Raw genomic sequence first — 21,000 nt, 5'->3', positions numbered from 1 at the left:
TGCAGATGCAGACCATCTAGTCCTACTAAATTAATCTTTCACTTTGGCCTATAAGGTTGGTTTTATTTGGCCACCAAGCTTTGTTTTAAACATTTATATCCTGCTTAGCCTTTCTGTGGTTATATAACATTAATAAAAAGACAGATATCTAAAACAAGAATACTAGTATTTACAGCGGCATTTTTAAAAAAGACTCTGCCAGGGAATTATGTCAATTGTCTATTAATATTTTTAATGATTTTGTTGATATAAGTTCAGCTCTTAGCTGCTGGTGATCCAAAGCCAAATGAAGATCAAGTAGAGACCATTCTACAACAGATTTTATACAGTGTTTTTTTTTAAGTCAAACAGGATTTCGTTTAAAATACTTTGAATTAATTTCTTACTCTATATTGTCTAATTTTAATAGAAAATAGGCTTTTATCTGTGTCCCTAGCCAAAAGTAATGTTAGGTGTATATGTTAATACATTAATGTACAAAAATGGACTGTCTTCTGTCATCTACTCTGAATTGCCGAACTTTGATAAAGTGTATAAACTAACTGATACACTACTACCATGATGTCCACTGTACACAGATAACTTTTGGAACAATCAATACTTAATAGTTATAATTGTGATAGATAAAGTTGGGAGGTATTGATGTATCTTCATGTTAGTGTTTTTCCAGGGCGCTGTTCTGGAGAGTCCAAGCAAGGGTTAAATACAGCCAATCTGCCCAGAACTGAATTGAAACTTTAAACCACATCTCTGGTGCTGATTATATTCAGTTTTTTTCAATTCAGCTAGCCCAGTGGACGCGCTTCGAGTTTCTCTTCAATTCTAGATAGATTGCTTGGACTCTCAATTATATTAAAGAAAGGAAAAGATCGTGATATTTACTTTGGAGCAGGCTTGGTGAGAAAAATTTGTTTTAATTTCCAATTTGGCTTCTCTCTCACCCCTTGGGAGGGTGTCCTGAGCTTGCTCGGGCCCCATAGGGTCACAGACAGCTGTTGGGGAAGCGCGTGGGTCGGAACACCGACACCAGTGCTGCCGCAGCAACCCTTCTGCGGGAGGAAATCCCCGCTGAGAGCTCCGTTGCTGTCGTCCGTGCTTTTTACAAGCCGACGTTCGGCGCGGCCCTTCAGGGCTCCCCCAAGCGATAACAGCACTTTTAAAAAGGGCTGGAGAGGTGGAAGGGAGTTCTGGCCGCCATTTTGGAGCCCCACCAGTTTCAATTTCGATTTTGACCACATGCCGCAGCTGCCTGAAGCCTGACTCATAGCAGGAGCCGCGTGGAGACCTCATTGACCGGTTAGACCGGCGATCTGGGCCCCTAGCCTTTTCGGATTGAAGTGGCAAGTGCTTGTGGTTGCCTGGATCGCAGCCCTTACTCTCCTGCAGGTGCTGGGAGCTGGCTTTACTTGCGCTATATCCCTGCCTTGGCTGAATTTCATCCTGAAACCTTCTGTGTCTCTTTCTTCTTGAGTGCTTTGGTTTGCGGTGGGCTACTGTGAGGTGGTGAGTGGAGTGGTTCCCTATCTGTGTCAATTTGGGCCCATTATTAACACTGTGGCAGATCAGATCCCAGAAAACCCTGAACCAATGGGAGTTTCTTCCAGAGCCTTCGCTAGGCAGGCCGGCATGGCTGCCAGGGAGGCCATCAGAGGCAACAAGCCTTATTCCAAACCTGGGCCTAAGCAGGGATCGGGGCAGGATAAGGATGCCATACGCTGCCAGAAGGCTCTAGAAAAACAAGTTTCCAAGGCCCAGCAACAGGCCCAAGCCTCCCAGTTGGTGACCCCTGAGGAATCCTCCAGGGAGGTTACCCTTGCCCAGACTCACCCTATCTCCGATAGCGAAGGGAAAGCCAGGAATTCTCACCCATGGCCTCTTTGGCCATGGCAGTTTCACCAGGCCCCTCGATGGCAGATCAGGCTGACCTGGTGAGCCTCTCTGTTGAGCCACCTTGGTGGATTCCACCACAGGAGATCTCTCTCAGCCAGGGGGCACTTCAACACCCGGAGCCCCAGTGGCTGCAACTAGCCATTTGGCACTTGAGAGGGATCTCCTGAGCAGAGGCAGTCTCTCGGCCAAAGTGATCTGCACCATCCAAGCGTCCGTCCACGACCCGGATCTAAGATGCTACCTGGAGAGCCTTCGACAGCTGGTGCACTGCTCATGGGATTTCAGCTTCCTCAGTCTCGAACCCTGTCATTCTGGACTTCCTACAAGATGGCCTGGACAAGGGCCGGGCGCCTAATACCCTACGGCGTCAGGTGGCCGCAATTTCCACCATTCTGGCTCCGGACGTGCATTCCTCGCTCGGACAGCATCCTACCATTCACAGTTTTCTCAGAGGCGCAACTAACCTGAGACCCCCAGTGGTTCACAGATATCCATCTTGGGACCTCAACGTGGTTCTGTGTGCCGTCATCGTTCCCCTTTGAACCACTCAGGACTGCCAGTCTTAAACATTTGACATTTAAGACAGCCTTCTTGATCGCCATCACTTCGGCACGGCGTATTTCAGAGCTGGCTGCTCTCTCCGGCAGAGAGGACTTATGCTTCATTCGACAAGACAGGGTAGTTCTCAGACTGGACCTGTCGTTTATCCCCAAGATTAACTCCTGGTTCCACCGCGCACAGGAGGTAGTTCTCCCGGACTTTTGTCCGCGCCCTAAACATCCGAGGGAGAAACGCTGGCACTTGCTAGATGTTCGCAGGACGCTTTGCAAGTACATCAAGCGTACAGCGGGTTTTTGACACTCTGAATCGCTCTTCATTTCATTCCAGCCTGCCTCCCAGGGCAGGAAAGTGTCCTCCTCTATGATCGGTGGGTGGCTTAGGGCCTGCATCGCCCTCGCTCATGTCCTACAGTCCAAACCTGTACCTAGCCACATAACAGCGCATTCAACCAGGAACGCTGCCACCACGGCTGCCTGGGCGACCCAGGCACTGATTGAGGAAATTTGCAAGGCGGCCACCTGGACTTTGTTGTCCCCGTTTGTCCGGAATTATAAGTTGGACAGCTTTGCATCAGTGGAAGGGGCATTCGGGAGGCGTGTTCTTCTGGGCATTCACACCAGCGGAGAGACCCTGAATGTTGTTGCTTCCCGCTCTAGTGACAATTAGCTTGGGCATGTCCCTTGCTTGGACTCTCCAGAGCAGCGCCCTGGAAAATGACCATTGGCTTACCTGAAGGGTCATTTTCAGGGCGCTGCGAAGGAGAGCCCACCCCACCCTGAGGTCTGGTTCCGCTGGTGACAGTTCAAACATTTACAGTTCCAGTTGATTTGTTTCCTTGTTGGATTTGTTTCCATTGCTGGACTTCTCAGCGCGCAACAGTTCCACGTCTTCATTGAAAAAATCTGAAGATAATCAGCACAGGAGGTGTGGTTTAAAGTTTCAGTTCAGTTCTGGGCAAATTGGCTGTATTTAACCCTTGCTTGGACTCTCCTTCGCAGCGCCCTGAAAATGACCCTTCAGGTAAGCCAATGGTCATTTTCAGATACATTATTTTACTATTTTGAGTCCTGTGGCATTTTGTAGTACGTTCAAAGAAATTGAGTGCAATGTTATCTGCCTGGAAATACTATTTTCATCAGATGAATTCTACAAGAGTTTATTTGTGGCTAATGGAAAAGACAATGGAAAAAGATGATACCTAAATTTTAACATATTGTGGTTTTTTTTAATTTTATTTTAGACAATGTGCTCTGTGGTTGTCCAGATATATGCAGCGGAGCGCAATGCTATGTGGTCAAAGAAATGCTGTGGTGTAGCTTGCCTTGTAAAAGACAATCCACAAAGATCCTATTTTATCAGAATATATGATATCAAGGTAACAACTGTTTTTGCCATATTTAGTTTATATTTCTATTGTTTATATCTTATGAAAATGTTGAGTCACAGGTAGTTGCATATAATTACAAATTGTTTAAATATTAATTGCTAAAGCAATATGGATAAAGAGTGCTATGCAGAAAGCAAGCACTTTGTTTTTCATATTCTATTGCAGATATTATTTTCTTGCTGAAAGTATAAATAGCTTAGTTTTTGCTTTTACAACTTCAGGGAAAAAAATTCTGGTCTGTTTACACTGTTACATATCCAATCTTTGAATTTTGTCTATATTTGTTTTAATAGGCTCTGAGACAGGACAAGTTACATGAGGATTTGTAGCACATTTTCAAATTTATACTACAAAAGTACAGGTTATCAAGAAGTTAAATTAGTTTCTATGTTTTAAGAATAGACTTTTAATCTGAAGCAAAACCATCAGAAAGAATGTAAAAACTTAGAATGTCCAAAGGTGAGATATAAATCCATGCATTTTTGCTTACAGTAATTTATTGTCTCATTGTCTGTATCTTCTTCCCTTCTTTTCCCCCCTCTTCACTCTTGTAGGATGGAAAACAATTGTGGGAACAAGAATTATATAATAACTTTGTATATAATAGTCCTAGAGCATATTTTCATACCTTTGCTGGAGATGTAAGTATTTTCAGGAGTTAATTTGGAAACGTGATTACTTTATGTTAAATCAAACCTGTTCAAGTAAACCTATATAATATTAAGTAATTTTATGTGATGTCTATATTTCTATTAATTATTTTCAAACATTTTAGTGTTTAAATAAAACTTTGGTTTTTATTTGAAAACGTAATTTATTTTTAATCTTATTTTTAGTTAGCTTATAATAGAAAGATATAAGAATAAATAACGGGGGGGAGAGAATCTGAAGCCTACTTTCTTCAGTCGGTTTTTTGTTTATATAGTTTCATAAGAGCTGCTGAGGAGCTGCATTTTTATTTTCTGTCTTAGGTTGCTCATGAACATTATTGTTTTTCAGACATGTCAGGTGGGTCTTAATTTTGCTAATGAAGAAGAAGCTAAAAAATTCCAAAAGACTATAATGGACCTGCTTGGACGAAGGCAGAGAAAATCTGGTACTTGTATAGTTTTTCAGTGCTTGTTTATCTTGTTTGTAGTTCTACAGTGCTCATCCCAATTAATCTGTCCACTCCCTACTTTGCTTCATAAGAGTTTGGCTTGAACAGGTTTTCAATTAATGGAGTCTTTGTCCAATACTAATGTAGCATCAGGTAGAGTTGATTGGACCAGTGCTCATACTTCCTGAACTTCTCCTATTACCCCTGTGCTAAAATTAGGCTTCAAAAAATCCCTTTTCATAAAAGATATATATTTGGTTTTTTTAAATAAGTTCTGTAAGAACATCATTGCTCAAAGCTCTTCTGTGTATTAATTAGCAAGTAATTATTTTCACAATTTGAATTTAAAAGAGAACATATGGGGATATGTGCAAAATGGATCATTCTACACAATGCATCATCGTTTTATCTATATAATGTATAGCCATTTATTAACAATTAGCTTTGGTGGCTATGTAATTATTATAGAATTAATTCAGTAAATATTATTATTCCTTCCTTAGAAGAGTTAATGTAAATAATAAAAGCTAACTGTAATTTAGCAAAACAGGCCAGTGAGAATTAATGGGGATACCAAAAAACAAAGTAGGATAAAACCAAGATATGTAAGGAAAAAATGTTTAAAATAAATAAAATTGGACTTCTTAGCACAAAACTGAACATGCTCAAAGCAACAATATATGGCATAGTAGTTGAAAAAAAATGAAAAATAAAGGTGCTGGCAAAAGAAATCTGCTAGAGGAGCTTAGGAAGTAAGAATCCCCTAATATTTTGCTCTCTTGTCAGATGCTTTTTGTACCTAACTTACTTACTATATATTACTAAATATATAGTATTTTAGTGGCACAAATATGTGTTTTCTGTTTAATTTTATACACTCATGCATACATAGGTACATACACACAAAATATCTATACTATATACTACTGGATAGGCTAATTCTTCATGAATTTTTAGTCTACATTCATCTTTCTCTGCATTATAATGTATTGAGTTGGAGCTTGAAATTACCTAGCTGCCTAGATACATTTGTCTAATTTTTAATGTTCACCTACATTATGAATTAAGTATAATTTCCATCAAACCATGCAGCATCCCACTTGACCCACGCAGATCCTCTTGGGTGCCCTTCCCCAACACATGCTGCTATAGTGTCCTTGATCAATGCAGCATCGTTATCTTGTGCATATTCACACACCTTCCCCAAAACCACATGGAAACTCTTGCGCCCCAGATATCCCCTTTCCAACGCATACCCCCTGTGCCCCCTCACTCACTCCCACCTGGCAGCACGAAAAAGGAAGAAAGATGAACATTTCTGATGCTCCTGCCAGCTTCCCACAGAGAAACTCAATGGGGAAGTGGCCAGAAAGTCAGAAGTCATTCCTGCTCTCACTGCTTTTTTGCTTCATTCCTTTTGTCTGTTTAGGTAAGGGTAATGAGGACCCAGTGGGCAGAGATTGCATAGTATTTATATACAGTATGGATATGTAAATATATATACCAGCAACTATATACATATAGGAAATTCTTTAACCTCTCATTCTCTAAGAAACTATTTCTACGAATTATGTTAGTATTCGGGTGAATATTTTTGTGTGTCTTCCATACAATATATAACTTTGAATTTTTGATTTTGTTTCAAAAATCAATGTAAGATAAAATTTATTGGAAACGTTTGAAATCTATTCCGGCAAGTTATTGGAGTTCTTAGTCATGCCTTTCTTTTCTTTTTTCATTTTTTTTAATGGACAGAAGTTATTTAGCCACTAGATGGACTCCTAAGTCTGTATTAAACTACTGGATATTGTTCGGATTACAGAAAGTTTTCCATGAGTCTTCTAGTCTTCATATGTTTTAATATGAATTTCTGCATGAAGTAGGGAATTGGACTCTGTACTCTGACCTTTTCCAACACTCTCATTCTTACAATATAGATTTACTGACAGATAAGGATTTTAGAATGCTATAAAATGATACAATAAACAGAGCAGGATGTCCCTTTATTATACAAGATGTATTTTTTTTTCAAATGATAAGATAAATCACATCAGAGCTGCTTCAGGGAGATAACTTGCTGTGGGGGGGGGACTAAATTATTGCACATTTAATGTTTTCTTTAAAAAAGTTTAAATGTATTTTGCTGAGGCTGAGTTGCTTTCAGTCAAATAGAAAGAGTTTAACATCCATCTTAAATTTTGTCTTGTTCAAATTAAAAACTCAAGATGTAGTATCTCAGCTGTTTAAAAAAGTGCATTGTTGTCCTTTTGAATACAATTTGCATAATGGGGGGAGTTAATGCATATCCTTTTTATAATATATTTGAAGTTTTAGGTAAAATAAATAAAAACATATTCTTACATATGTAACATTTGTAGATCTAACATTTTAATTGTTGAAAATCTTACTGCATATTATAAGACATTGCTTCTATTTAATATGGTAAAATGTATGATATGTACACATTTGTAAACTAAAAATCTAAAAATGCATATATATTTTAAATGAGGTAATTATAGGAATGTTACACTGTCAGTCAGTTATTCTTTTTATTTACTTGTCTAGAATTGCATACATTCAATTGTATTGTATTTATAAGATAGAAACAATGGATCGGCAAACTGTCCAGAAGTATTAAAAAGTTGAGATAATCTTTTTAAAAATCTGCCACTTCTTGACCGCAAGTTGTGTCTGTGTGTTTCTCTTATTTTTTACTGTTTTACCCTGGAAAACTAACTTTTAAAGCCAGTTAATAGTGGTCCTGCAGAGTGATCTCGTATGTAGAGGACCTGGAATCATTTATAGGCCATTAGAGATTACTGTACTTAAAACCTTTACTAAAATGGATGAAATATTTATTAGCTTTTTTATTAACTTCATGCATGAATGGAATGATACTCATGTGTGTTTTCCCCCCTAACAGAGAAAAGGAGAGATCTACCAAATGGTAAGGTTTTTATTAATAACTATAACATGATAATCATTGTTGCATAACAGCCATCTTTAATGTGCATTTCTGAGAATGATTAGAATACCCATATTTTCAATTGGTAATATGAATGCAACAGTGAAAAGTCACAAATTTTAATTTTATTCTTGCAGTATAAAACATGTATACTACTTGTATCAGAATGTTCTAATATTCATCTTCTTTAACAAGTTTTCAGATACTAATAGTTTTTTTTATAATTAATTCAAAATTCATTGAGAAATTTCAGTTGCTGTGTAGGGAAAAAAAGAAAATATCTGAGGTTTTTTTTTGCAATAATTAATTGCACTCTACATTTACGCCTTTTTGCTTCTCAGCAGCCTGATATTGACACAAAATTGCCAATTTTGACTATTTAAAAACAAAACCAGTTGAAGAAACATGTAATATAGCATCGTAACAATTGTGGGAGGGAGGAGTCTTTGTTTTCTGAAAACTGGACACAGTACACTGTAGCAATTCTGTACATAATACTTCATTGCAGCACCCCAACAACAGCAGAGAATCACCTCCATTCTTTGAGGACTTGCTAGCGGCTGTTGCCACATAAATATGTCTGTAATACGCAGTCATTTATACACAGTCTTTTAAAACTCAATTCAAACAAAAGTTGCAAGGTCTATAATGTAGCATACAACCTTTGTTTTTTCCCAAAAGTGGGAACAGGGTGCTGTTTCAGTGTGATTGTTCCTCTTCTAGTTGCTACTGAGCTCTTGGCGAACCTCCAAGCTCCAGACAAGATCCCTACCAATATATGTGGCTCACCATAGCTTGCGGTCCTGGCAATTGAATGAAAACCCTCTTGCCTGCTTGTAATAGCTGCCAATCTCTAGATGTTTCCTATGCTTCCCTGTAGGCACTTGCTTTCACTTTTCCTGCTGTACACATCCCTCTTCCCACTCTCTCTTAACATTTGCTTTTTTAAGCTCAAAAGGCTGGGTGGGCCGAGGCTGCCTCTGGAGGTCAGCATGACTTTGAAAATGCCAGTGTTGATCAATTAGCCAGGAAGCTTGAACACTGGCTTGGATGCCTGTGACTACAGTTCTGAGGGGATTTTATTTAGTAATTTATTTTAGTAATCAGATTTATTTAATATGAATACTTGAAGGAAGGGGGGGGGTGGAGATTCTCTGCATGACTGCAGCTACTTTGGACAACAGCAGACAGCAACCCCAATCGGCACTCCCTCACAATAGAATTAAATTGGTATGACTGAATTGCAGATAGTCCTTGACTTACCACAGATTGTTTAATAACTTTTTTAAAAAAACAATTTTTTAAATTTATTTGTTTCAACTTTATTTTTATAAACAACTCAAGGTGGCAAACATATAATCCTCCTTCCTCCTCCTATTTTCCCAATCACAACCCTGTGAAGTGAGTTGGCCTGAGAGGGGGTGACTGGCTCATGGCTCAAGGTCTCGCCCAGTTGGCTTTTATGGCTGAGGCAGAACTAGAAGTCATGGTCTCCCAGTTTTCTAGCCTGATGCTTTGTGACTTTAGACTTGTCCTCAGAGTTACAACTGTCACACCATCTCTGTGGTCACATGATTGCAATTCAGGCATTTGGCAACGTGGTGCGCATTTACAATAATTGCAGCATTTTGCAGTCATTGGATCACAAGTTGTGACCTTCCCAGCTAGATTCTAACAAGCAAAATCAAAAAGGTGGAAGCAGGATTAATCCATTTAATGATCACAGTGATTCACTGCATTAAAATTGGATTCTTATTTTGATGACTCACTTAACAACCACATTGGCAATCAAAATTTCAGGACCAATTTGGTTGTAAATCAAGGATTACCTATAACCTATAAATTATTCAGCTTTATGTTTCCAATCCTGTTGGTAACAAAAAAAATACTCTGTATGAAGCATTTATTGGAGTGAAAATGGGGATTTAACAGAATTAGTTTTTATATTCTGGAGTTTTCATTTTTTAATATATGTGATGGATTAGAAACTGATTTATTGTATGAAAGACTACCCTTTTTTAAGAGCAGCTGGGGAATACCCAGGATCTCAGAAACATGACATTTTATGTTTTGAGAAAACCTGCAGATGGAGAAGATGTCAACCTACCGTACTGGATATTTGTAGCTACTATATTGTCAAATTGTTCAAAGGATGAACTCATAGACATCTTTGATCTTCACTAACTTTTGCTGATGGAAAAGCGCTTATGTTGTGATGGCAGGGGTTTCTGTGTTGGATATAGCAGTGCTAGAAGTGGAAATTCCTTATATTTGTGTGTTCCTTATGGACAAACAAATTCTAATTAGAGTGGATAGTTTGTTTCTTAACAGACTAAAACGTTCTCTATATAGGTTATTAATGGATAAATTGCTAGTGAACAGTTTGCTTAGTATTCTTTCCTAGTAATACATCGATGTAAGTCAACTCAATAGAGTGTCTAATTTCTGGGGGAAACTCTTAGGATTGTACCCTAAAATAAATTATCCATTATGTGTATTCAAAATCTGTTTATAATTTCTGCATTTTAATCAAACACTCATAAGATTCATACCTTTTTCTGCACTCATGTTGTTATGTACTGTTGGAGCATTTACTAGGTCAGGGGTGTCAAACTGGTGGCCCACAGGCTGGATGCATCACGCACAGGCCACGCCCACCCCAACTCCGATAATGGGCAAAACGTCACGTGGCTGCAACGTGACGTGGCAAGTTTGACACCCGTGCACTAGGTAATTCAAAAACTTTGAAATACATTCTTATGAACCTTTCTTTTATATATAATATTTCCTTGTTTTCAAACTTTCTACAATGCTTTTGAATACTGAAACCAACAGTTTATCAAAAGAAAGAAAAATCAATTCAAATCAAGCATACAGTCTAGTTTGTTTACTTACAGGTCCAAGTCTGCCAATGGCAACTGTTGACATCAAAAATCCAGAAATCACTACTAATAGATTTTATGGTTCACAAGTCAACAATATCGGCTATACCAAAGAGAAGAAAAAGGCAAAAGCAAAAAAGAAAAAATTGACAAAGGCAGATATTGGAACTCCAAGCAACTTCCAGTAAGAATGCCTGTTTAATTTGTTAACATTTTAATTTTACAAAACCCAAAATCTCACAGATGTGTTTCTTTGCATTTCAATAGAAAAACCAATCAGTTACATAATCCCACCTGCACAACAAGAGTTCCTCGTATTAAGTGTCCTACAATAATTACCCTTCAGTGCTTCATTTAAAAATCAAAGCCTTGATGGCTTATGTAGTGAAATGAAAAAGTGTTAGTATAAGAAAACATAATATTGAATCCACAGAAAGAGAGTGGAACAAAGAAGGGTGGTGAACTCTAATAGAAGACAAAACCAGTACAGTATTAAATTATATACCTTTCTTTGAAAGCAATTATATGTATAGTGCTTACCTTCCTTCACTTGAGAGTCTCAGCATTTGCTAATTTTAGGGAAGATGAATGTCAAGATGATGGTATTTGATAAATTTATGGTTTGATTAGTCCTGTCAAGAAAATTCTAAGCCATTTTGGAATCTGTAGAATTAAGTATAGAATTCATTTCATTATTATGTTAACATTTTCCACTTTTTTCTTAGATCAGGGAAATAATTATAGCAACTGTTTATTACCTTATTTACTATATTGCAGTTGTCTTAACTTAATGTATCTAAAGCTTTTTTCTTCCTTATTTCCTTGTTTTCAGACACATTGGCCATGTTGGCTGGGACCCAAACACAGGTTTTGATGTAAGTAAGCATGGTGAAGATTTACATTAGTCTTTTAACATACGAAACTTAATTTTTCTGACTACTTTTAGCATTGCTCACTTTTGTAGAATTCAGTAATTTGTGGGGACATTTTTATACAAATTATGTCACATTTAGTCACAAGAATGAATTTGCAGTTATCTCTGATAATATTTCCGGTAGGTTAACAATTTGGATCCAGAACTGAAAAACCTATTCGATATGTGTGGAATTTCAGAGGCTCAGCTGAAAGACAAAGAAACTTCCAAGGCTATATATGATTTTATTGAAAAAACAGGAGGAGTCGAAGCAATTAAAAACGAGTTGCGTAGACAAGGTGAGTCTTCTTTTATTCATGCAGACTATTGATTATGCTTTTTAATCTCTACATAAGATTTAGAATATTTAAATAGGGTAATTTAAAAAGTGTTCTCTTGATTTAAAAATATATTTGCACATTGTTAAAATACAATTATAGTACTAAGCTAGATTTGCAAATATATTATATCATATTGAGAATGTTTTTTATTATTTGAGCCACAAACTGTAGCCTATAACATATTGCTACAATTCATTTCAACAAACATCTTGATATTTTCCCAGTGGAACAACAAAGCCAAAAATAAGAATTCAAAATTTAAAATAAAACTTCTATAAATCTTCATTCAATTATCATTATCATCATCAAATGTCTTTAATGGTTGAATATAATTTTATTGGAGGACAACAAATAATAATTATAATATTATTACAATACTTAACATTGTTTGAGCACTGAATATATGAATATTTTATCATGCTAGTGTGATGGTCATACAGTGTAGTATCAGTCTCATTTGGTTGAATGTAAGATATGAGGGAACGTGGTATACTTCAGTGAAAGTTAATGTATGCTACATTTATAATCTAGGCCCACCACGCTGCAGTGGTATGTATGAATTCTAGTCTTTTTAGTTTTCATGTACCTTTTTACTTAATAGGAAGACAATTCCTCCCCCCAAAATAATTAACTATGAATTAATAAGGTATACATGTATTAGAGAAAGAGGAAGAAGTAGCTTATATTTTCTGAGGAGTATAGAATACCCTGTCAAAATAGGTGGTGGCTACATTCATCATTATTATGAATGGTGAATGTCTTAACTGGATGGAAGGGAAGGTTTGCTTTCTCTATTCAGTTATCTTTCCCCTTTCTTCATGTCAGTCCAGTCCCTTTTATTCTCTAGCCCAGTGGTTCTCAACCTTCCCAATGCCACGACCCTTGAATACAGTTCCTCATGTTGTGACCCCCAACAATAAAATTATTTTTGTTGCTACTTCATAACTGTAATTTTGCAATTTTCCGATGGGCTTGGGCGACCCCTGTGAAAGGGTTGTTCGACCCCCAAAGGGGTCGCAACCCACAGGTTGAGAACCGCTGCTCTAGCCACATTAGTTGCTATTTTTTTCACATTTTGGATAGAAGGAAAGGTAGTTTATATATGACTTGTATCCTGTATGAAAGAGAATGATTGATGCATCCACTTGGAATCCAGTTTTTTTTTATAAATGGATTACCTTTTTCAGGGGCAATTAGCTTGAATTAATTAGTTTGATTTGGGTCCCTTCCAAGTTCCATCCACCCAGTTTTGTCTTTTTTTAAAAAGTGTGGTTTATGATAATATATTTGTCAAAACTTATATATGTGCATATATACCCATATAAACCATGTCAATGGCAGGAAAGCTCCATGATACTTTCAGCTGTAATTGGCAATCCTCATTTGGAAAGACGAGGAAGCATGGTACACAATCTTTTCTCTGGATTCATAGGGTTGCCTCTGTCCATTCTTCTTTCAGAGTTGTCTTCCTTTTGGGTAAACATGGTATTAGCATTTAAGTTTCAGCTATGAGTTGTATACATAACTATGCTAGGCACAGTGACACTAATTAATCTTGCTAAGGATACTAACTGACTTATCTCAATACTTCCCCAACTCAGTATTTGCAGTCTATGTGTAAGTCTTGTATAATAAGAAATGATCATTGCTTGAATGCTTGTATCTTGAGGTCCTGATTAAACTATCTTGTGTAACTGATTTTTCTTACATGTTTATATGTATTCTAATAGCAAGCCCCTCTACTTACAAATGACAATCAATACTAGTCGTAGCTGAATGAAATACATTTACCAATATGGCTTTGTGACCAAACTGTTTAGTATGTGCTTTGGACCCGGTAGTGGTGGGGATTGTACATAGAAAATTGGGTGTAAAATATTTGCAAATTTGCTTAGGTTTTTCATTATTCTGATTCTTCTGAAATGATAAGCACCAAAGAAGATGATAGTGAAGCTTCACATTTTGTCTTGCATCTTGCCTGTGTGTTTGTTTTAACTACCTGGTGTTTTCTGCACATCTTATCCAAATTGATCTATATACTTTTAACTTCCAAGTTATGGTAATATACTGGATCTATCTTTGAGCTATAACAGAACATAATTCCAGTGCTTCTGTTGATCATTTTATGGGGCTGGAGATATAGTGATATGTATTTTGCCTTATATTTTAAATTTTATTATGCTTTACATTTTTTCAGAATGACTTTTTCAAAACAAATAAGTTATGAAAATCAAACCTTTCCATGGATTACAACATTGGCAGAAGAATAGAACATTTAAATAAAAATGTTGCCAATTGAATATATTTACTAGATATTGAAATAAAAGTTCATGTTGTTATAATTGGTGAAAATAGTATTATCATCTCTTTTTAACAGATTTCACTAATAAATGCGAGTGGCAGAAAGTTAAACATAATTTAAGAGCATCTTCAGGGAGTATGTTATGTATGGAAGAATACTTTTAAGATAATTGGTGTATTTTGAATACTGTCAGTCTTGGCTTTAGAAAGCTGTCTCATAATGAATAAATACTCTTCTGTGTCTTTGGATTGTTTTTGCTTTCAGCTCCACCACCACCTCCACCATCTAGAGGCGGTCCACCTCCTCCCCCACCACCACCACATAGCTCAGGACCCCCTCCTCCTCCTGCTAGGGGAAGAGGAGCCCCTCCCCCACCTCCTTCGAGAGCTCCAATAACAGCACCCCCTCCTCCACCTCCTTCTAGACCCGGTTCTATAGTGCCGCCGCCACCACCAAACAGGATATATCCTCCTCCTCCTCCACTTCATTCTTCTGCACCCTCTGCCCCCCCTCCTCCCCCTCCTCCACCATTAGGTGGTTCTTGTGGACCTCCACCACCTCCACCTCCACCACCACCTCCTGGTCCTCCTCCCCCTGGTCTTCCAGTAGAGGCTGACCATCAGCTTCCAGCTCCTCCAACAAATAAAACAGCTCTTTTAGATCAAATAAGAGAAGGTGCCCAATTAAAAAAAGTAGAACAAAACAATCGTCCAGTCTCCTGTACCGGAAGAGATGCACTACTTGATCAAATACGACAAGGTATACAGCTGAAGTCGGTGAGTATCATTCTTTCTGGCTTCAAATTTCTAGATTATTTTTAAAGCCATTTTCCTCTATAGGCAGTCCTCGACTTATAATAGCAATTGGGAGTGGAATTTCTATTGCTAAACAATGTGATTGCAAAGCATGACTGCCTCACTTGGCACTGACAATCTTGGAGTCACGCTATTGCTACCCAAATCCCACAGTTGTTAGGCAAGACAACTTCCAGCAGGCTTCCCAGAAGGGGGGAAGTCAGCTGGAAGTGGCACGTCTTGTGCCAATAGACAGGTAAGTGGCTGCTGCCTGGTGGGAGAGGGTGTGATGGGTTGGATCAGGGAGGGTGCAGGCAGATGCAAGGGTGTTTACAAGCTTTGGAAATTTGATGATTTCCAAATTATTTGACAAAAGTCAAATGTCTCTAAATTAAACCAATAATGAAAGAAAATGGTAAGATATAGCAGGGAAGATTTCCTCAATCCAAACAAAATCATCTTATATACTGTACCTTCTACAATATGTTTGAATAATAACTAAATGAATTTGCCAAATAAGTAAGAGTTGTCCTTTCTGTGCTCTAGATGAGGTGAACTAGGAAATAATTTAGAGCTTAAGTTTTGAGGTTCATTGTTCATCTTTCCCTGTTCAATTAATCTTTTCTCTAGTTGTCTTTTTTAAGAGAGCTTCATTTTTTCAAAGAAAGTTCATTTTGGAGCTTTTTCACAGTTGCTGATGTTTAATGTTTGTTTTATCTTTATGTACAAAAATCTGCATCCCAAATATCAAAAACTATTACCGTGGAACTCTAAAATGTAGTTGATTTTAAACATCTAAATGCTTTTATCAGCCTGGTTTTTCTTTGTTTAGTACGTCTGGCTGTGGGACTTTGGTCCTGTCTGTCTGTGTCTGTCTGTCTGTCTCTTTCTCCCTCTCTCCCCCCAACTACCTCACAGGGTTTTTGTAGGGAAAATAGGAGGAAGAAGGGAGATTAGGTATGTTCGCCCTCTTGAATTATTTATAAAAATAATGGATATGTAAAAAATAAATATTTCAGGCTTCTGAAAAACTATGAGATGTTTATTGCTGTTGTATTCATTCTTATATATTTAATATTGCGCAAGGTATCTGATGGCCAAGAGACTGTACCAACTACAGCTGCACCTACGTCAGGTATTGTGGGTGCATTAATGGAAGTTATGCAGAAAAGGAGCAAAGCCATTCATTCTTCAGGTAGGTCAGGAAATCAATATTTGATTTACTCCATCATGTAGGAAATAACTTTTTAGCTTTTATCTCTGCAGCAGTACTAGATGCTCAGCATCTTCTGAAGCAAAGTCTAATCTGTTTTATTCTCTTTGAGAAGTTTCATGAAAGGAATAATCTTTTAGCTTTGGGTCATTAAGATCCAGGAAGCTGAATGTTTAAAGAAATGGTTTTAAGAGTGATTGAGTGAAGTTCTGGGTTATGGAGATCCCAACAATAATAGGGTCTCCAAGCTAAACAATCAAACAAATGCTTAACCACTTTGTCACCCCTTTGGAAGGAAAGAAGGAAGGAATCAGGACATTCTGTTTTTGAAATGGGAATAAAACATTGCATAAGAGGAAATGCAAAGAGTAATGATGACTCAGGAAATAGGTTTCCTTTTCTTGAATAACCTGTTGGCCAGAAATCATTGATTAGATTGACAAATGATTAAGAGATACTCATAAATCTAGCGAGCTCAGTCTCCAGCTTTGTCGATGTGTTTGTCAATGCATGAGTACTTAGCCAAATATTAAAATTTAATTAATAATGTCTCCTTTTGGCATAATGAATAATTTATCACTTTAGCAGTCAGGTTAACTGGGTGACCCTTTTTAACAACAAATGTAAGCTTTTTACTCATGGCCATGAGTTTTTAACCTATGCTTCCCTTTTTCACAATCAAAACTGAGAAAACACTTCTAAAACCGGAATCTCATGCTTTGATCAATTAAACTTAAATTCAACCGTTAGCTTTTTCTTCTCCTAGCAAGTTGGCAGAGAGTCACTGAAAGAGCAGGGCAATCCTGAACCCAAAACAACTTCTTCATTAAGGCCTTTACTTACTGAATTTTTCAGAGTATAAGATGCATATAAAAGGGGGTGAAAATTTGGGTGCGTCTTATACACTGAATGTAGTCCCACCCACCCACCAGCCCCAACCCTTTGGCCTCTGCCTCCCAGCAATTTACCTCTTTGCAGCAAACGGGGGCTTGCTGAGGCTTCAATAAGCTATAGCCATCCCTGCAGCCTGTAACAGCTGATGATTGGGAGAAATTGAAAGTGAAACTTAGCAAATTGCTGGGAGATTTTTTTTTCTTGTGCTAATCAATTTGCTGCAAGAAGGTAAGTCAACAACTACAAATGCCTATAGAATGTTCAAATTATTAGACTTATTTTTTAAAGACTGCTTTATTATTATTCTAGACAACTTAACAAAATCAAGAAGCTTTTTAAAATAAATGCTTGATCTGAAGAGGCCCCGTGCTATTGTTTTAAAAAGTGCTATTCTTTTAAATAGCAGAGAATAACTATACTTCCAGAAAACACATGAATTTTAACAGCATCTGTACAAGTATAGTCTGAAATATAACACTACAAACAGTGTATATTGTCTGTACTGCTTGTTGCAAGGAGGCCAACTGCTGAGAGGCAGAGGCAGATATTTTTCCCTTGTTTTCCTCCCCAAAATCTAGGAGCGTCTTATACTCTGAAAAATACAGTATTAATTACAAGTCAAGTTTATGCCTTTAGTGTGTGATTGTTTCATCTAATGCCTGGATCCCAATTTGCATAGACATTTACCTTTAATGGTACAAATGCTGGTTAATTGATACCCACCATAATAATTTTACCAATATTTGTCTTAGTTACTAAGTCCTTTCCAAATAACTATTTTTGTATTAACAGATGAAGATGAGGATGAAGATGATGAAGAAGACTTTGAAGATGATGATGAATGGGATGACTGATCAATATATTATATCTTATATATATTTTTACGGTGAAATACTAAACTACTTTCTGTTTATGGATTCTGTAAAATTATCATGTAAATGTTTTATCAATTTACTGTATATTTTTGTTGCCTTTTGCTTTTTTATTAATCTGTGCAATACCTCATTTAATCTGTAAAGGTTTGTCATCCTATACAAGGCTACTCCCTTCTTAATATGTAAAAGTTTACATCGGATGCCTAGTGTACATGTGAATACTTTCCATTCCATCAATAAGGGAGTTTTAATGTAATCTGTGAGACTGACAAACACACCTTAAATGTATTTAGTTATAATTGCAAGAAGGAAAACACTATTTTCATACCCTACTTTTTCTGTATCTAGATTTTCTTATTAAAACCTAATATAGCACTACATACTTTAAGCAATGCAGCTCCTAGTTTTAGCCGCTTCATCTGGGAAACACTGCTTCAGGGATGAGGCTGATAAAATGAAGAGCATTTCAATTCATAACACTACCATTCAGATTTAGTCTTCAAGCTGTAAAGCAATCACTAGAAAAATTAAGTGATCATGAAAATTTTCCCTGATCTGGAGCATTGTTGCCTATATCAGAGCTTTGATACCTGAATACTGAATTTAAGAATAGTCTGTTTGGTCAATAAATCTGATAGAAACCACCTTTGTGACTTTTCCCAACTGTCGTTCATGACAAAGAGGAGTTTTGGCAACTGCTGCAGTCGTTATTTATTTTTATATAAGGTTTTTTACTGAAGGGCTGTAGTTGATGTTTGCTTTGAATAATAATGGTTGTAAATTATTATTTTTTAATGTAGGGCATTGGTATGCTAATAAATGAACTTAAGTAGTGTAACTCTGCAGTTTTCATGGATTATGGGACATGTCAACACAGTTAGACACTGGATCCTATAACTAAAATAAATAGAGATGGAGCCTTAAACCTATACTTTCTTGATTGTGACAACACTAGATGATAAATACTGTTGCAAGAAGGCCAATGAGCATCTTGCTGATATTTCCGTTTTTCTGAACTTGGCCTCTATTTGTGTTATCCAGATCAGTGGGTGGGCACTCTTCCATCAGATACAGTATTTCTCATGGGCTCCTATTCAAGCATGTGGGTCACTGTTGCCTTGTTTCCTTTTGACTCTAAATTTCTAGACTTCAAAGCAAGAGTAAACAGAGTTAATTGAACTTATTTGTCTTTTGCTTTGAGGGGGAGAGATTCACTACTACAAGGTTTATAAGCCACCGTTTTTTATATACCAAATTTGCACATTGCAGTATTTCACTAGAAATAAGGGATATGGTCTTAAAAGTTGGGTGGTCCTGCATTTGGAATTGCATTCCAATATATGATGGGAAAATTGGAGTTTTTGTTTTAATTTTTCATCTTTACTAGGAGACTTACTATTTGGACTATCTGCTTATTTTTCATGCAGTATTGCATTTAAAATAAGCTTTATCAATGCTAATACTCTATTCACAATAAGAATACACTTAATAAATGCAGGAGGTTTCAAGTGAGACATTGTTGGAGTACAATTAATCCCTGCTTGCTTCCTTCTTCATTTTTCTTCTATCCAGGACATATTGGATGGAATTATCTTTATTGAAATCCAGTGTTGGCCTGATCTTGGCAGGCTGGACCTGCATGATTTGGCCTGGACGTTTAATGCAATTATAATGTATGCCTAGTATTTGGGTTTTTAATCCTGTAAGAAGGATGGGATTTAAAGACTATGTCGATGAAAGAAGATGTGGTAAGCAGAAGTTTATTCCAAAGGGAATAACTTGTAATTTGATGCAAACAACTTGGAAAGGAACATTTTCAAAGTATCTTCATTTCAGTTGTATCTCTGGCGCTGCTTGGCGCTAGAACAACTTTTCAGTTAGCATTACTGCTAGTGGGCTTGAGGTTTGTGAGTATGTAATGATGCTATGGAGATGGGTTAAAAGTTATGCACATGACAGAAAATGTTAGTGGCCTACAGTACAACCTGTAGGATTTCTTTCTCTAGTTTAGTAGAGGGGCATTTAAAGAGTTGATATTGCTCAATTGGTCTACAGCAATATTACTTGTAAATTAAGCACATGCTTCTAAAGTTGGAAGAGTTTGAAAAGAGATACTATTTTGAGGATACTTGTGTAATCCATTAATCACTTACCCAATACTTTCCCCTCCCCTATAGAAAGTATATCTACGTTATTGCACAACATTCAACTGTTTTGCTTTCAATAGCATATTGTATGGTTTTAATTTAAAGCATGACCGCAGTTACAGTTAGATTTAAGGTCACAGCTGCATGTTTCTACTTTCTTGCTCTCAGTGTGGGCAGGAGGCAATGTTTCTTGTCATTGAATCACTACTGCTAACACTTGCAGCCAGGGCAGCCTTTGCATCGGTTAAATTGTCCGTGTAGCCATGCCAAGTAGTGAATGAGCCTGAGGACTGCCTCTGAACATTGCTCTTAGACAATAGCATCTAGCGACTTGTACTCTGAAAACATCTCAATCATTCAGTTTTCCATTTCATCAAATTGAACTTCTCGGTATGTGAATTTCCTTTTTGGCTCTTCTTTTTCCTCTTCTTTGGAAATGTACAGTGAATAGGATGTTGCACTGGTGGCAATTCATCATGAAGCATAATAAAATTAATTTGTCTCAGTTTAACAGTATGGTGTGACTTTTATGACCTCACTTAAAGGGTGGATTGAAATTGGTTGTGTTGCTCAGAAATTGTTCCAGATATTTCCTTTAAAATGGCTTCAACAAATCGCCTACATATGTCTAGGATTATAATGGGCTAATTTAGAAGGCTGGCAGTATATAAATATTCTGATACTTCTTCCTAAAATTTTCAAAGGGAAAACATGGGAGACAAGGGATACCCTTCTTC

At 37.2% G+C, this 21,000-nt stretch overlaps 1 protein-coding gene across 1 annotated transcript in view; it reads left to right on the top strand.

The window, feature by feature from the left end:
- WASL (WASP like actin nucleation promoting factor) overlaps positions 1 to 20,774 on the top strand; it is a 31,901-nt gene extending 11,127 nt beyond the window's left edge. The window contains exons 2-11 of the mRNA XM_081958788.1: positions 3,692 to 3,826; positions 4,393 to 4,479; positions 4,838 to 4,934; positions 7,861 to 7,884; positions 10,800 to 10,968; positions 11,617 to 11,659; positions 11,843 to 11,996; positions 14,605 to 15,116; positions 16,221 to 16,329; positions 18,034 to 20,774. Of these exons, the coding sequence (XP_081814914.1) occupies positions 3,692 to 3,826; positions 4,393 to 4,479; positions 4,838 to 4,934; positions 7,861 to 7,884; positions 10,800 to 10,968; positions 11,617 to 11,659; positions 11,843 to 11,996; positions 14,605 to 15,116; positions 16,221 to 16,329; positions 18,034 to 18,095 (1,392 nt within the window). The 3' untranslated portion in view covers positions 18,096 to 20,774. The remainder of the gene's footprint in view (positions 1 to 3,691; positions 3,827 to 4,392; positions 4,480 to 4,837; positions 4,935 to 7,860; positions 7,885 to 10,799; positions 10,969 to 11,616; positions 11,660 to 11,842; positions 11,997 to 14,604; positions 15,117 to 16,220; positions 16,330 to 18,033) is intronic.
- Positions 20,775 to 21,000: the final 226 nt, after the last annotated feature.

The sequence above is a fragment of the Natrix helvetica genome (genome assembly GCF_964273705.1).
Source record: "Natrix helvetica genome assembly, chromosome: 6".
NCBI classification, from domain to species: Eukaryota; Metazoa; Chordata; class Lepidosauria; order Squamata; family Natricidae; genus Natrix; species Natrix helvetica.
The sequence above is the reverse complement of the archived record's forward strand: the minus strand, read 5'-3'. Positions and strand labels throughout refer to the sequence as shown.